General features: G+C 37.5%; 1 protein-coding gene across 4 annotated transcripts in view; it reads left to right on the forward strand.

Moving 5' to 3' along the window:
- Window positions 1-18,090, forward strand: part of LOC137281328 (glutamate-rich protein 6-like) — a 30,367-nt gene extending 12,277 nt beyond the window's left edge. The window contains exons 8-17 of one of the 4 annotated variants that reach the window (XM_067812501.1): window positions 189-559; window positions 5,280-5,347; window positions 6,807-6,923; window positions 8,393-8,431; window positions 10,639-10,799; window positions 11,134-11,219; window positions 13,001-13,153; window positions 13,639-13,867; window positions 14,936-15,015; window positions 15,257-18,090. In XM_067812501.1, coding sequence (XP_067668602.1) covers window positions 189-559; window positions 5,280-5,347; window positions 6,807-6,923; window positions 8,393-8,431; window positions 10,639-10,799; window positions 11,134-11,219; window positions 13,001-13,153; window positions 13,639-13,867; window positions 14,936-15,015; window positions 15,257-15,452 — 1,500 coding nt within the window. In that variant the 3' untranslated portion in view covers window positions 15,453-18,090. The remainder of the gene's footprint in view (window positions 1-188; window positions 560-5,279; window positions 5,348-6,806; window positions 6,924-8,392; window positions 8,432-10,638; window positions 10,800-11,133; window positions 11,220-13,000; window positions 13,154-13,638; window positions 13,868-14,935; window positions 15,016-15,256) is intronic. The other 3 variants (XM_067812502.1, XM_067812503.1, XM_067812504.1) reach the window with 3 other exon arrangements.
- Window positions 18,091-18,687: the final 597 nt, after the last annotated feature.

Consider the following 18,687-nt stretch of genomic DNA (forward strand, 5'->3'; position numbering starts at 1 on the left):
ATGAAAAACTCCCATGCTTCACCCCAACGCTCAGTCACAATGGCAAATGCCAGTAGGCGGCACTCATACATGTTAGTACAAGTAAATTGTCAGGTCGCTGTTCACCTTATCCTTGTCTGCCAGTAATGCTTGTAAGCTGCATCTCCCACTGGTGCATCCTAATGCTTACATCAATACTTTACCTACAGTACATCCGAGAGTCTGAGCTTGCTGATATTGAAGTAGAGGACCCCGAGAAGCGGCGAGAGAAGGAAGGGACGGACATCCCTGACTACCCCGTGGATGAGTGTGGACGCATGTATGGCATGTTCGGCGGCAAATGTGAGTTCTGCAGGCAGAACATTAAACCTTTCCCCTCAGTGGAACGCCAGCAACAACTTCCCCCACATGAACTGTACTGCTGTGAGGAGTATCGAGAATTTGTGAACTTTGCAACCACCACAGCCATGGATCTGGAGGAGGAGACGAGGCATGCCAACAAGCTGATCAACATCAAACCTCACGCTCACTTTGGCAACAAGAATGACAGAAAGGCAGCAAAGGAGAGAGCAGTGCAAAGGTATCTAGATCATCTATGTTTATAGGTTCAAATTAATGAACGTATATTTTGAAATAGACACATCCATGTTGTTGACTACTTTATGTCGACCTTTTTGTCACGTCATAACCAAGGTATGTGTTATATGTCGTCAATTTGTGGTTTAGGAGGATATGTTTGGCTGCTTGAGTCATTGTCACAATATATGTGGGCCATAGGGTAGCCTAGTGGTTAAAGCATTTGTTTTTGAGCTGAGACCCGGATTTCATTTCCCTCATAGGTACAATATGTAAAGCCTGTTTCTAGTGTCCCCCGCACTGATATTGCTGGCATACTGCTAAAGGTGGTGTAAAACCATTCACTCAGGTTTCATGTGTTATTAATGTAAATACATATATATAGTTTCATAGTCAGCAACACTATCAGATACATGTTGTGTCTTCATTCACTATATAAAGCTCCCCCTACTTCAACTCAATCCTTGATCCTCTTCCGGACCAGCAGTATCATCACATGATCTATAATTTACAATTTGAGGATTTTGAGTATAATTGTGTGTTATAGATTGTTTACAATAAAAAAATCATAAGCTGTCAGTAAACATTATCAAATATGTTCCATAGAGCTCTGCACATATGTGTTTTCATCTGTTTCTTTCTCTTGATTTACTTTTTCAGCAAAAAGAAATATTCTTTTACTCCTCGGAGGTAATCAGTCTCAAGATTATGTTAATTTTTGTTTTATTTCCTTCTGCTACTATCAGGGGTAGAATAGGTCTTCAGCAACCCATGCTTGCCACAAAAGGTGATTATATTTGTCGTAAGAGGCGACTAATCGGTGACAGGAATCGAATCGACATATGTCATTGGTTCCCAGTTGTGCAGATCAATGCTCATGCTGTTGATCACTGGATTGTCTGGTCCAGACTTTATTATTATAGACTGCCACCATATAGCTGGAATATTATTGAGTGCATCATAAAAATAAACTTACTCACTCATTCTACCATTAGGAATGTGTAGCTGCTATCTTCCTGCCTCTGATGTAAGAAAGTTGGTTGGGTCACTTAATAACTGACATTGCGTTACTGCCAGTGGTTGTCCAGCTGTATCATATTCCTTGTGACATCTCCAGATGTTCAGTGACCTCATGTGTCCAAATACGAGATATGCTTTCTTTAGGCAAGATGTTAACCGACTTGATGAGAACAGTTTCCACACTTGCAAACCTGGCTTGAAATTTAAGACTTGGCCGTAGTGGTTCTAGTGGGAGGACACACCGACTTCTTTGCTTGCATGTTATTGTACCTCATTTACATATTCTTGTGCTCATGATATCAGTCTCTGGTTTGTCCGGTCCAAACATAATCTGTTCCTGTCAGGTAGCTGAAATATGGCTGCATTTTCATAACAAACTTTCAAACAAACGTTTGTGGCACCAGTGAAGATCCCGTTTGGAATTTGTCTTCAGTGACCCATGCTTGTAGTAAGAGGAGACTTGCGGGATCCGGTGGTCAGACTCACTGGCTTGATTGACACAAGTCATCGTATCTCACGAAACGGAAACAGGAACATGATAACATAATCATATAAACGTGATTCTGGCCAATACATTTTTGTTATGTTAGGACCTGTGAAGATCGGCCTTCAGCAACCCAGGCTTGCCATAAAAGGCGACTATGCTTGTCGTAGGAGGCGACTTACAGGATCGGATGGTCAGACTAGCTGACTTGGTTCACACATGTCATCCTATCTCAATTTGTGTAGATCGAGGCTCATGATGTTGATCACTGGAAGTTTTGGTTCAGGCTTGATTACTTACAGACCACCATTATATGGCTGAAATATTCCTGAGTGCACTGCTAAACAACCAACCAACCACAGATTGCAGCTTTGCATTATTCTACACGTAACTGCATCAGAATATAGTGCTAAATTAGCTAGATAGTAAATATTTTATGATAGCATTGTACATTCTTCTATAAATATATACTTTTTTATCAACATGAATATAAAATACATTGATGCTTACCAGGCTTTATTTTGCTTTTATTAATTCGTCTTGAATGAAATATGAAATACAGAACTGAATGCCACCAGTTATATGAAATATATGTTGGTGTGAATGATTACGTTCCAGTAAGCGCCACTGGGGTGCCTAGTGTTGAAGTGTTTGCTCTTCATGTCAGAGGCCCAGGTTCCACGTCCCACATGGGTGCAGTGTGTTAAGTCCTTTTTTGATGTCACCTGTGATATTGGTGGAATATCGCTAAAAGTAACATAAACCCATTCTCACTCACTCACTCCATTCCTTAATGGACACATTGTGTGAATCCCATTTCTCATGCCCCTTACAGTGATGTTGCTGGAATATTTCTAAAAGCGGTGTAAAACTCACACTTTCTTTTAATGTTTTTCATATTTAAATTTTATGACTGCACAATAAATATCAAACTTAAACTCAGAATGTTAAAAAAGAATGTGCAAAGATGAGCTTTTTATGTAAATGAGTTAAAAAGCTGTTTTTGATTTAATATGGAAGCAAATATTTCTTTCCAAGAGTTTTTCTCCCACATGAATGAACCAAATTTCAGGTCATATGCACTACATGTTTGTATCAAAATGTCATGACATTTTTAATTAATGACACATGAAGAATTAACCTTGATAACTTATTCACCGCAATTTATATAGCGCTCTGCAATTGTTATTAAAGATTAAAGCTCTGTCACTTATTTTTCCAGCAAAAAGAAATATACTGTAGCTCACGGGAGGTAATCTATGGTTATAGGACATATTTTTTATTATTCTTATTTTGTTTTATCACTGCATAGATGATCTAGTCCAGTGTTACTTTCTTACTGTCTGTTCGTGGTTTTCTATGGCATAAAGCATCATGCACTCATGGTATTCTAGATTAGTATTATTACTGGAAAATATATGCTTGTAGTGATGGCTGACAATGGCTATCAGAGGATTAGGTTCAGCTGATTGTGTCATCGTACAACTGTAGTGTGGAATATTCATGATATCGATGACTGGATTACCTAATACAGATTTCAACACACACATGCAGCCATTATAGCATCAATATGAAGACAGTCGCATCATTTTATTTGGTCATAGAGATGATTTCAAATGTCATGTAATGTAGATTTGGCCTCTGGGCCAAGAGTTCACATATATTTGTCAAGATGCAGGACTGCTTTGTTTCACACTCAGCAAAATCTCTGACATCTGTAGCTTTATTTTCAGCAAATGTGTATGTAGTCTTTGAAATTTGTAGATCTTAAAAGTTGTTCCCTGGTCATGAGTGGGGCATTGGTTGATGTACCCTCAATGTTTGTTTATGTTCCCTGACCCTGAAGGGCGAGGGGAACATGAACAGACATCAAGGGTACATCAACCCATCGGCTCCAAAGGACCACTGAACAACATATTTATCTTACCAGACACTTCAATGTTAATTTTGAACTGTTTTAAACTTGGGTATCGGATTGTATACTTCAGCTAAGCTGTGTGATTCAAATGATTCAAATCTTGCTTCTTGCATTCCCCTTCTTAATATTCACAGAGACTACTTTGGAATTTTTTGTCAAAATTTTTTAATGGAATGTGCAGCAAACTTTTTCATAGTCATCGCTAGATTTTGCAGATGATACAAGAAAAACAGATTTTGAGTTACCTCCCTTTCATCAATATTCATTCAAAATACATTGGTTCTTTTTGTGCATCATGTGTGATTCAATGTTATTTGAGATAAAGAGGTACTACCACAAAGTAGAGAAGTAGTTGCCATTGGCAGCGGGGTGTATAGCAGTGCACCCTGCTTGTAAGTAGGGTACACTGAAAATAGTAGAGGAGCACTTAGCCAAACAGAAAATGTGAGGTAAGATAATTATGTATGATATATTTTTCAGTGATCATTAACTCACAATAAGACATAGGCTATTTTTAAACTTGAAAGTTTTGAAAAAACTCCCTCTTAACATTTGGAAAAGTAATTTGTGAGTTACTGAGTAACATCCAGTGTTTGCTCGTGGATATTTTGAGGTGAAGATATATTGTAAATACTAAGGTTTTATGTTGATCTTATGTAGTCACCAGTTCTAAATCACATTCGTTAAATTTATATTATTTTTATCCATGGTTACCATGGTTACAGTTGGGGCACCTTAGTATAGTTAGGCCAGACTTCTTTTTTTTCCTCTGATCAATATGTTATATTATTAAAAGACAAATTATTTTGTATTACCTTATTATGTTGAGTAAGAAGTGAAAAAGTTACCTCCCTTATGTTAAACTGAAGAAGTACTAGTATGTCTGTTGCATATCGTCTTTTGTAAATTTTCAAATAATGTTCCAAGAAGTTTTAAGTTACAGTATTTGGAATGATATATTTAATGCAATGTGATTATTATTATTGTCATCTTAGGTTTTTCAGGTTGAATGAAAACCCCATGGCTTTTCTTTGGTTTTTTTCTCATATTTCAAAGTTTTGTTTAATCATGTGATTTGTTGGATTTTTAAAAGAAGTCTGGCCTTCATTATCTCAGTATTTTTCTCAACAGCACTTTAGCCAAATAAGCGGAGATACATGGCGGTTGCGCTAAAGCCTCAGTAGCTATTGCCTGCACAGTTTGCTTCATTTTATATTTTAGCTGACAGTTGTTTTGGAAGATCATACAAGATTTGACATATTGCCAGAGTTTGAGGATGAAACTATTTGTGATATATTTCAGAATGCGTGAGAGAGAACTGCAGCGAAGACAGCAGGAGGCTAGTGGCTTGCAACAGAACTTCTACAGCTGTAAGTGTCTATAAATGTACAGTGTTGTACAGCTCTTACCTCACCTGTTGTACTGTACTGCTAGGTAGATACAATCTTGTTCGTCTTCAGAGGAACCAAGTTCTGATACACCTGTAAGTGTCTATAGAGTGTAATGTACAGTGTTGTACAACTGAGTCCTCCCTGTTGTACTGTACTGCTAGGTAGATACAATCTTGTTCGTCTTCAGAGGAACCAAGTTCTGATACACCTGTAAGTGTCTATAGAGTGTAATGTACAGTGTTGTACAACTGAGTCCTCCCTGTTGTACTGTACTGCTAGGTAGATACAATCTTGTTCGTCTTCAAAGGAACCAAGCTCTGATACACCTGTAAGTGTCTATTGAGTGTAATGTACAGTGTTGTCCTCCCTGTTATACTGTACTGCTAGGTTAAGATACAGTCTAGTTCGTCTTCAGAGGAATCAAGCTCTGATATAGCTGTAAGTGGCTATTGAGTGTAATGTACAGCATTCTACAGCTGTAATACCTCCCTTTAGTATAGTGCTGGTAGATAGACAGACCAGTTCCTCTTCAGGGGCATCAAGCACTGACCTAGCTGTGAGTGACTACTGAATTTTTCATCTCTAGAGTAAAACGTTTTAGAACTCTTACTTTTGCCCATGTACTGTAGGTCATGTTCCATGCCGCCTCAAGCTCAACATGGACTTTCTATGCTCGAGGTACTAATCGAGAATTACGCGTATACGCGTATAATCGAGAATTACGTACTAGTCCATATTGCCGTAAAGGTGGAGTCTGTCTAACTTTTGGCATGTGAACGAGCCAGCACTTTCTGTGAAATTGAAAAATCGTGAAGTGAGACTCAGGCAGACTCATTCAAATAGACCAATTTTGGTGGGTTACTTTGTAGTGGTCAATAAACAGACTAACAACCCACCCAAACAATGGCCCTGATGCCTAAGTAGATTGAATCGCCACAATTGATCAAATCTATATCCATAACCTCCAGAGGCAGTTAACTTGCATGCAGTCATCCCTCACAATAACACGAGTCTTTGGCCCACAGAAGACACCAGGTGTTATGAGACACCAGTGGTAATACACGAAATAGAATAAAAGCCAAGTGATACTGTATTTTTAATGTGCATTGTTGGCATAACTGCATTGTGCCCAGTGATAACAATGCTATGTCATCAGAGCTAGTGAGGTGAACAAAGAAACTTTGTAAATGTTTTGTCTTTCTTTGAAGTCCTGGGCCTAGATTTACAAAACTCTGTTAGTGCTAAGACAGCTGTAAGTCAATGTTAATGTAAGGTACTTACTATCTTAGTGCTAAGACAGCTTCGGAAATTTAGGCCCTGAGAAGCAACAGTATTTTAAGCAATTCATTGATTCTCTGTCTAATACTTTCATGGATGAAATTATTCTTTCTTCTTTGTTTCCTTTCCTTTCTCTCTATCCCTGTTTCCTTCACTCCAGCATCAGGGGGCGCTGGGGGGCAGGTTGGGGGCGTCATGCCCTCTGCGCGGGCCACACAGGTCGCGGCTATCAAAGCCAACATTATACCTGCCCAAGGAATCTCCTATAAGGACGGTGGTAGGTCAGAGTGTGGTTGTCTGCATGCATTCGTTCACTTGACCATTGCTGGGGACATTTTGGTCATTTGACCAGTGTTGGGGTTAGTTTGTTTATTTGATGACATTAGGGGTTCTTTTGTTTATTTGGAGATGCTTGGTTGCTTTTCTTCAGTTGAAGATGTAAGGGGTGTTTGTTTTTGTTTTGTTTTTTTATTTAAAGAAATTTTGGATTGTTTTGTTTATTTGAAGACTTTGTTTATTTTGTTTATTTGAAGACTTTTGGGGTTGTTTCCTTCATTTGAAGACATTAGGGGTTTTATTGTTTGAAGAAGAGAGTTTGGGGGTTTTCAGTTGATGATGTTAAGAGTTATTTAGTTTATTTGAAGATGTTTGAGGATGTTTTTCATTGTATTTTTATTTATTTGTTTTATGCTACACTCGAGGTGTTTTGCTTATTTGAAGACATTTCTGGGGTGTTTTAATTATTTAAAGATTTTGTTTTTGTATTTTTGTTCAGTTTTGTATTACTTGAAGACATTGGGGAATGTTTTTAACTGTTTTGTTGTTGTTTGTTTGTTGTGCCCGCAGCAATACTCCAGCTTGCTGGTGGCTGTCAGTAAACAATCAAATCTCAACCATCCAATGTTCCACAGAATGGACATTGATATATGAAATTGGGAAATGACGACATGAGTTGCTGACAACCCAGATCTTCGTCGTTTTTTTTTATTATTTAAAACATAGTGGGTTAATTCATTCTTGTGAAAAGTGTCGTTTTGTTTTTAGGTTGTGTGGGGTTAGATGTTTTTGGAAAATCAGATAAGCCTTTTGAAATTTGAAGAAATTTAGCAATGGGCCAGCATTATAATCACACAGTATCTAAGAATACGATTTTCAGACTAACAGTGTTTCTTCTCACATTGTGCAGTTGTGTGGATTAATAAGTAACAGTCACTCTGAGAGTGGAGACTTTCAAACATCAACACTGCCAAAATTACTGCAGATTTGATTCATTCCACAAGCAAAGTGAATCAGATAGACATGAGTTATCTCCCCTACATAGGGGGTGCTGCAACACAAACAGGGCAGTCTGCAGCATCTTGGATACTCATCTGTCATTATTTCATATTCCATCAATTTGTTTGTTTTGTTGAGATGTTTGTGTTTTGGATGTTGATTTTAGAATATTTCTGTTGAACCATATTTCATGTTGATGTTTGATTTGGTTTATGCAAGCCTTCACTGTGCAAGCAAATTGTGTTAACCTGTTCCATTTTTTTGTGGACATTGAGATGTAAATGTCTTCCTAATAGATGGTTGACAGAATTTGAATATTTCTCAGATAACAGTCCTTTAAACTGCTAGTATAATCTTCATACACCAAATTGCATATCACTTTCCCAATAATATGATAAGTTGTGCAAGTTAATACATTAAATACGACTGGATGAAATTTTTATAGCTAGCTATTTATTGTGTTTTTGACAGCGACCTCGAACAGATCGACTGGGGTTCTCCCCAATGAAGGTTGGCAGGTGTCCGGGACATATATATCAACCCTTTCATATACAGTGTACCCGTGTTGCTTGTATATCATTAAACCCAGCAGATTGTATTAACAAGAGGGAATCTTCCTCAAGGGGATGTAGTCATTAGTTTTGCCATGTCACAGTGAAAATAATCGTATATTTATAATGTATTTTAAAAAGTAAGTTTTTGTGTAAGTTCACTATTATTGATGTTAATGTTGATAATTTGGAATTTGTTTTTTCATCCATCCATCCATGATTTATTTATTTATTTATTTATTTATTTATTTATTTATTTATTTATTTATTTATTTATTTATTTATTTATTTATTACTGAGTGTTTTGCTATGCGATTTACTGTACATGAACGTAAGTCTGCCATGTGACGTGCATCATATCATTGGTTTTACTAATAAATATATATTGCATCTCTGTGACTGAAACCCAGATCTGGGTTATGTACCCATGTGCATCAGCTCTTACCAGGAAACCAGGATTCTGACGAGATCTCACTGGATCCATGCTTCTCGAGATATTCCCATCCTCATCAGTCCAGGGTGTTTTGTCTCTACTCAATAAACTGAACCCATTCTCTACCACAGCCTCTTACAGGAAGTGACATCACCTCCTCCAGCTCTTCTGTCTTTAAAAATAGTTCAGAATTTCTTTCATTGTACTCTTGTTAATGTCAGTGTGCAAATTGCAAAATAGATACAGGCCCGCTTGCCCGTGCCAAGTGAAAATCCAGTCATGTCGGTAAATCTGTACAGTCACAGACCCAGCTTGTGAAACACGACTTTTTAAAGTTACCATACACTTTTAAATCATGCATGATCATGGCCTGATAAAAATGTTCATCACGTTAGCAGCCTGATCATGAATGAAATCCAAGTCATGCTGACAGTATCCTGTGATGATGTCACTTCCTGTCCCATTGTGCCAAATCCTTGCCATGTCCTGCCCCAGGTTACTACCAGACATCATGTAGTCAGAAGAACATACCTGTGAATGTCTTCTACACTAACGCTTTTTTTAGTTCCATGCTGAATTTTCACCCACATTTACAAGTCCAGTCAAAGTGCATGTGTCGTGGTCACACGACATGTCACATGATCCTCTGTATCCTCAAAGCCACCCATCCCTGCATAGATTCCCACTATATTCTCAATTTTTGGGAACATAAAGTCTCTCATGAAGAAATCTGTGAATGTCCTGGGGTAGAATAGGCCTTCAGGAACCCATGCTTGCCATAAAAGGCGACTATGCTAGTCGTAAGAGGCGACTAACGGGATCAGGTGATCAGACTCGCTGATTTGGTTGACACATGTCATCGGTTCCCAGTTGTGCAGGTGGATGCTCATGTTGTTGTCACTGGATTGTATGGTCTACACTTGATTATTTAGAAACAGCCGCCATATGACTGGAATATTGCTGAGTGCGGCATGAGACTGAAAGCACGCATTCACTCACTCTCTCATGGAGAACCTGCAACCAAAATATTTAAATGAGTCCACATTAATACTTTCAGCCATGATCTCGTATTGAGAGATAGTTGTACGGACAAAAATCAGGAAAAATATTTGTAATGTTTGTGTAGTTGGATAGTGTAAAGCTTGGATGAGTGTTGGAAGACTAGCCATCACTAACATGTTTGTTGTGTGTCATTGAAAGTTGTCTCACTAATAGTATGTTGGTTTTTAGGGGGTAAAAAATGCATGCTTGACCATACTCGTGCCATATTGCTTAGGCCTAAGGACAAAGATTGCTGAGGTTAGAAAAATATTATGAGCTCCTCATGTCCACATGTTCAGGAACATTAAACAGTCGTAACATATTTCTTTCTAGTATATTCATGCAGCTAATTATTGCATACATATAATGAACAGCAAAAGAAACACAACACTGTCTTTTTGTCGAGTTTTTAATTTAAAGACATAAACATGAACGCTTACTTTTATTTATTTTTTGTTTAATGTTTCTTAACTTGTGTTGCTTTTGCTTTTCAGTATATTTATGTTTAAAAAAAGAAAAAAATTAGAAGGATGCTTTCTTGTTTATATGACATATTCTTTAGTCTAAGATTAGTCACAATGTTTGTAAATATTTTTCTTTGATACCTTTCCAGAAAGTTTTAAGATGTTTTGGTTTGGGGATTAGTTTTGTTTAAGATGATTGCTTGATTGTTTATTTCATGTTTGATGCAGTTGCTCGCCAAATGAAGACGATCAACTACCAGTTGTCGTCGCAGCGATGTCTAGAGGAAGGTTGGACGTTGCGGCCGCCAAGCCCTCTTAACAATGAGGAGGAAGATATTGATATCTTCATACCTGAACCTTTAAACCCAGCTATGATGGGAACAGGGAGGGTAGGTGGTGTACTGACCTAGTTAAACCCGGCCTTGATAAGTACGGAGAGGATCACGGGGAAATTTCAATCATAAATATCAGATTGAAACATGTTGGAGAAAACGGCATTCTGTTGGAGAAAACGACATTCTGTTTTTATTTAACTAAAAAATGTAATTAATTCAAAATTTGACTCTGTTAGATAATTCAATTGATTTAAAATTTAATTTATTTAGTTATAAAATTGAAACGTTGTAGAAAACGGCATTCTGTTTTTATTGAACTATGAGACACACACAAGACAATAGTAGATATCTCTATAATAATTACATTTAAAATTTAAATGTGTTTCAGTTCCATGAGCGACCATTGATACAGAAGTTTTATGAGGATGGGAAGAAATTCCTGACCGTATTCCCAGATGGATCAGGCAACATATTGTATCCTTCTGTAGTACTACAGTGTAACTACATCACATAACACATCAGACCTGTTAGGTATTGTTTGTTGTAGGTATATATTGCTACGGTGAATAATTTGCTGTGACAAAAGGTGTAAGAAATCCCCTTAGAACCAGCAAAATATGACATTGACAAGTCTAAAATATTCAATATTATGTATTGAGCAGTCAAATAGCAAGATACAAAGATTCAATATAGAGGTTTCCAATACAATGCAGCTGAGTCAAATCTGATGTAATGGGTCACAAATATAATATCAACTCACCAACATCTTTTTTTGAGAGAGAGAAACAGTTGTACCTAATGTTACATGGCGAGAGGTCAGTGTTGAATGTAGGTTGATGTTGGCAATCAGACGAAGAGGCAGTCATACGTAGATAAGCCGAATGATGACAACTACAGTAAATCCATGTGTGTAAGTCTGTGTGTGTCGTTAACACAGTAGCCAGCCTTATATATAAGCAGTCACTGATTCTTGAATATTCGAGCACTTTGTGACCACATCGCCACCAACTTTCTCACAGACCCCCATGAGTAAACACAATTAATCAAGGGAGGCAACTGTAGAGGCCTGCTGCTAAAATTCTAATAGCACTGAACATTTATTATACGAAATGTGACCCATAAGAGCTATCACTCAAATCTCTAAACATTGTGACCCAATAATAATAATCACTTAATCACTATTACAATTTACAGAAAATACACTCTCATAACAATTGTACCAGGATAATCATTTGCTATCAACGCATGAAGGTCTGGGTAAATATTGGTCTTCATTAACTCATTTTTGTCCCCCTTGAAGACTTAGGTTAGCGTTTGTCTTGAGCAATCTATGCTTGTCTCCTGTGTAGAAGAGGGTTAGAATTGGTCTTCATTAACCAATTTTTGTCAACTGTGAAGATCTGAATTAAAATTGGTCTTCAGCAGCTTAGTTTTGTCCTAAGGCCAAAGATGAAAACTATGATCAAGGTCAAGCTCGATGACATCTTGAAGCATGTCATCATATCCCAATTACATATATATATATATATGCTCATGATTTCAATTATGGAATTTAACAGTCCTCAGTACTTGAGTATGGTCGTAAACAAACAGCAAACAAACCAATGCATCATTAGAGACATGACTCTGATTCCAAGATACACCATGTCTGTTTTCTGGTTGGCAACACCACATCAGGACGTGTTGGGTTCATCAATGTGATAGACATACGAGGGACCTAACTTTAAATATGCCTATGTCGATATGGGTCATGATTTATTATCATGCATATATTACTCTGAATTATTCTATATTATGTATTCACAGCATTGAGGGTGGGGTGGGGTGGGGTAGGGTGAGGTGGGGTTTAACTTTTAGGGATGTATTTATATTTTTGTGGCCTCATGGTCTTTCATTACATCAAACTCATCAAACCAAAGACCCAGGTTTGATTCCCCACATGGGTAAAATGTGTGTCGCCCATTCCTGCTGTCCCCCAGAATATTGTTAATAACTCATTCACTCTCTCACTCACTTTCCAGTTATGTTCTTCATATTTGAATTTCAAGATTGTACAATACTTAAAATCAAACTAAACACAGATTGTATGAAGAAGAGACATATGTTTTGAGAATCATTTACAAGAATGTTTCTGTTTTAAATATGGAACTCATCGCTGCAAAGTTCCAAAGTGTCTGAAATACTGTTTAAATTCTCAACCTTTTATCCCTGTATGGAGTCTTTGTGACTTGATTATCTCCTTGACCAATGGTCAGCTACCCTAATGGTCAGATCGCCATCCTCATCAGCTATGTTAGCCTTGGTCAGTACATCTACGTAGTGCATGACGAAAATCCCAGCCGCACAGTCAAAGCTGTGTTTGAACCCAGTGGATATGGGTCATGTTACCATAACAACGGAATAGTGAGGTAAGTGAAAGAAGGGTCAAAGTTTTGATATTAGGACTGTTTAGGCTATATCATAGGGATTTGTACAGTGTTAAGTCTCCAATGACAAATCCTTTCTTGAGTTAAGTGTTCCATGCCACAATGTCTTGGCACAACATGCCTGTGAAGATCCAGGGTGGAATTGGCCTTCAGGAATCCATGCTTCTCGTAAGAGGTCACTAAATGGATTGGGTGGTCAGGATTGGCAGGTTAACATGAGTCATCATGTCCGAAATTTTTTCATCAGTGCTCATGATGTTGATCATTGGATTGTCAGGTTCTGACTTGATTATTTTCTGACCATGTAGCTGGAATATTGCTGAGTGCACATCAAACAACAAACATGCAACCATACAAGTCACCAGGCCTGATGACATGATCCAGTGGGTGGTAGGTAAAATGGATCTAATCATTTTATTCTCCATCAAATATCAATATACCTAATCACCAAACTAAACTGTTCGAAGGTTGTACTTTGACCAGCTGGGTGGCATCGAGCTGGACGTTCATGGGGGCCGGAGAAGGAAGTGGACGTGGAAGGATCAAGAGACTCACGTACATGCTCCACCCTTCCAGCCAATCTGCTTCGGCCTGAACCGCTACATTGGTGTGCGTGTGATGAACCAGGACAGCATCGCACTCACCCTAACAGCCAAGAAGAGGAGTTGCCGATTCAATGTGGGCTCACGTCTCAAGGTAGGAGTGATGGAAAGTCCTCCACAGCAATGCATAGTTATTGGTTGTGGTGTGAGGATTCATCGATACGCATCAATGCATTGGTTGTTGATGCAGTGAATTGATGCAAAGTTTAACATTGTTGTATATCTCCATACGAATGGGCCACAATGCATTTATGTCTAACTTAGCATATTGCCAGATCACAATATCAGTCAAAAAAAGAGAGACTACTTCAGTTAGATGATTAAAGTGTATGCTTACTTATTTCCGTTCATAAGTAAACGTTTCCTCAGAAATTCTTGCCTCAAGACCTGTATCAGACATAGTGTTCGCATCTTATCAGCATTTACAAAATCAGTGTATAAACGTAATTATCTCATTTTCGAATGAACATTTAACATCACTGGCGGAATTTGACAAAATACTTTAAAACTGGTTTGGTTTTTGACCTTAATGCGTTTTGTAGTTGGTGTTAGAATTGAAGATTCTCATATTGTGATACATATCGTAGTGATATCCTTGTATCAGGATTCGTATCCTAACACAGAAAAAGTGGACAATACTTTGTTAAAGTATTGTGAATAAAATGTTAGCATTGTGATGTATTGTATTACAGGTTATATGCCAATACCAGCACTATTTAGAGTATGATCTGCAGTAGCCTGTAGTAATAATAACACCTTGCCTCAATAGCAAGGGAATAACTTAGAGCCTGTGTTAGCTGAGCTCCATCAAAATAGACTTTAATGACGATGTGTAAGGCAGTTGTTGAGTGGGTGTGTATGATTGTTATACTATTAAAAAAAATAGGAGGTATTCCAATTTTGGAAGCATACCACTAGCCAATGCCAATGCATTGAGAAAAAGTATTGTGTATTCATACAGATGAAACATTTCCAAAGGAATGGAATAAATTGTCCATTTTTCCCTTAATTTCTTTTCATTACCTGTTTCTTCCTTGGCTTCATCCTTCGTATTTTATCATTCTGGTAAATCCAATATCCCCTACCTTTTGTGAATGGTATATTATGGACGTTTCGTTTTTGTACCCTCTGGAGTTTCTGTCATCATGTTTTATTGTTGTAGCTGGTAGCTCCAGAAAACATCCCACCCAAGGAGATTGATGAGGCAGCACTGTTCTTGGATGAGCGAAAGGCTTATGTTGAGTACGTTGCAAACCCATACCATTTAAGCATTCACATTAAAAATGGTCTTTCATCTTTCCTGTCACACTTCACTCTCTTTGACTCAGGACTCAATGCTCACTTAGTACTTTTAGTAAACTTTTTGACCTCACTCATGGCCTTTGACTGCCTCAGATCTGACTTTGACCTCTTTTGTGATTACCTCATGACCTTGATGACCTTTTGACCCCACTCATGATGACCTTGGGACTTTTCATTGTAGATCAATTCTTGACAAAGTCTCAAACTTGCTGAAGTTCCCCAAGTCACCCAAACTTGACAAGATCCTTCCACCAATCCACCTCACATCCAAACTACAACGCACTGAGAAACTACGGCAGGAAAAGTCTGCAACCAGGTTGTCCAGGAGCAAGTCTGCACAAGGGAAGGGGTCACTGCCAGTTGTTACTGTCAACTGACTCCCCTTTTCTCTTTGCCATGTGCTTCAGGGACCTTGTTTGTTAAGTACATGCAACTCCAAAGTCACTGTGATATGCCTCGAACTGTTTTTAGGAGACATTTCTTTAAATTTTCAATATTGTTAAGATAGGTTTTCCTATTAAAAGAAATATTCATGTGTATGCAAAAATACACTTATTTCTAGTATTATCTCATATTGTGTTGGGGAACATGACTTTTTGAAAAATTACTTGTATTTAAACAGAAGGTTTTTCCAATATCCCTAAGTCTGTCTCATATTTTATGTTTATTCTCTTTTATACAAAAAGAATGCTTGATAATCTTGTTGGTCTCAAAATACAAATATGTAAATCTACCATCTCGACAGAGTTGTTCAGACTTCTCATGAACCAATCCCATACAAGTACTTAGCACTGGAATCTGCAAAGATTTGTTCTGGTTCACCTGTATTCGGGAGCATTTACTTAGATCTCATACTTATTGTTTACTGAACATTTCATAATTAACATGACCTTTATCAGGGGTTAAAAATCCCATCGCCCGATGCCAGGGACAAGTCAGTTTTCATTTCGGGCAGTCAAATAATGGTGTCTTACTTGTCTGTGGGCTACTATATGATATCCACTTATGGTTTCACACTGCAAATAAACTTGAAGTTCATTTCATCATCTCATCTGCTCATAATGTAGCTATTACATTTCGCAATAATAGCAATTTAGAGCTATCGTTCTTTGAAATTTACCACTCTTTCATAAATAGTCCAGTAAACATTAGCATCAAACAGTGTCATAAAATCAGGGCAAGTGGAAAATTAATCAGCACAAGTAACTTTCTTGAAGTCACTTGCCCTGTGGAAAGTGGCTTTTAAAAAAATATTTGAACCCCTGCCTTTATTAACTCCTGTATGCCTCTGTGTCTTATTAACTCCCAATGGTGCCTACATTGACCTGGGTTGGTGGGGTTTGTTATTTTTCTCCCCTAATCCCATTGTCTTCTTAACCCCTCAGCTTAGAATTCCCAGTTCATTTTACTCAAATTCTGTTGCCAAAATTCACAGAATTGTTTTTATTTTTATTTTTGTCTTTAATCATGTTTCTGAAAATATTCCTGAAAATAATACTATTCCAGTATTCAGTTCTGTGAGTGACAGCAATCTACTCATTACAATGTAATAACTTGTGTTGTACAGTGTGAATCATATTGCCTTGGAAACAATATAGAGGGTCTGATCACTGGGGTGATTGAATGTAGTGATTATAGATGCACAATTGCAGTATGTTGAATATTTGTACTGAAACATTTTCAAAGATTGATGAACATTGCTTGACAAAGTTGGAATCCATATATATTTCATATTTTACCCTCACTTCAATAAATACTGAATTTTGTTAGTTTAACTTAAGTCACCTTTGATTTTCCAACACATTATTAAATTATTATTATTAAATCTTAATAACACGGATGTGGTAGAATGGAGAGAAACATACTGTGTTGAAAAATAGGACGCACAGAACAAAATGTGAATACCCCTAGATTTTTTATAGAAAACGTCATGCTAAGCGTTTGGTTCTAAGTCAGATTTGGAGCTAATATGATTTATTTATATGCCTCTGAATTTCCAACACAGTATGTTTAGCTCCTCATTACAATTTCAATTTCCAGCACAACAAACCTTTTACTGTATTTCAGTAATCTCTATGCTTGGGTATAAATCCTTGCACATTGGGCATCGCAACAGTAGGACTGAGACAGATTATTTAAATGTATAAACAAGTTTTTATGGTAAACATTTTGCCTGTGTTTCATTCAAATACATTTTGTTTCTTGCAGGAAATACAATCTCAATCCATCAATGTGATGGTTTCTTTCTCATTTATAATATGAATGACCCCCATGCTACTCAGATTGTTGCTCTGACATATTTGCCAGTTATTTAACACAACTGTAGCACTTTACCCAAGATATTTGCTTATATTTCATATACTACTTCATTGAATGAAATCACTTAAAAAACCAACCGTTTTAAGAATGACATGCCGAAATGATTATTGACTTTTTGATTTTTGATATGTATTAAGGGAGGAGGGGTAGCCCAGTGGGTACAGTGTTTGTTTGTCATACCAAAGGTCTGGGTTTGATTCCCCTCATGGGTACAATGTGTGAAGCCCATTTTGGGTGTCCCCTGCCGTGATATTGCTGGAATAACTTTAAAATCTATGTAAAACCCAACTCACTCACTTGACATGTGTTAAATATTGTCTTACAAGCGCTCTTCACTAGCACAATACACTTTTTTGTAATTAATAATTCAACAGAGAATCATATTGAGTTAACAATCTTAATCTAATGAAGCCATGTTTTAGATACAATGAGACTACTTGCAAAGTATTCTACAGTATTATGGAACATTCAAGGTTTTTTGAATTACCCATAATCATGCAATTAGCAAATTTATATCACTTAATATGAGTTAGTATGAACTATGCAGTGAATATCGAAAGATGTTTTGGGGAAACACCTAATCAACTGACCTGTATCATGCCGTAGCTAATATCTTATGAACTTTTTGTGACCTATTGATGTGGGAGTGTGGTCAATGCGTTATTCTTGTAAATAAACCACCTGAATTTCCCTTTACCCATTGTTTTATGTGTTTTGACATTCTCACCCCTGAATGCAGATAGTTTCCGTATGACATCACAAATACAGGCTAATCAGTATAATACAGGACCTCACTTCTTTCTTGTTTGAAACCTCCAAGGCTTTGTAATTCACACCATGCTCTTTGTAGCCATCCTCGTAATCGTCAAGTCTAGGTAAATGAACAATGCATCTAAGGACATGGACAGTGCATCTAAGGACATGAACAATGCATCTGAGGACATAGACGCGTCTAGGGGAGGGATACAGGGGCTCTGCAAAGGTTCGACAATGGTTACACAATTCTTCTCCCCAAGAAAGGAGAGTTGACTGATCCCAGAAACTTCCGCTTTATCACATTTGAATACACAATACCAAATATTTACTGGTTTTATGACGAAGCTCCTGTTATCTTACTGCTCTTACAATGATATAATTTACAGAGAGCAGAATTTGGTACGAAAGGGATGTTGGGAGTGCAAGGACCAACCTCTTGTACAAAAAATGATTTTGGAAGAGGCTAATTGATATCACCACAGCCGCTCCATGTTGACGACCCAGAGCGACTACTTGATTTACTAGTCTTTATGAGTT

This window comes from Haliotis asinina, chromosome 4 (genome assembly GCF_037392515.1).
Source record: "Haliotis asinina isolate JCU_RB_2024 chromosome 4, JCU_Hal_asi_v2, whole genome shotgun sequence".
Lineage (NCBI taxonomy): Eukaryota > Metazoa > Mollusca > Gastropoda > Lepetellida > Haliotidae > Haliotis > Haliotis asinina.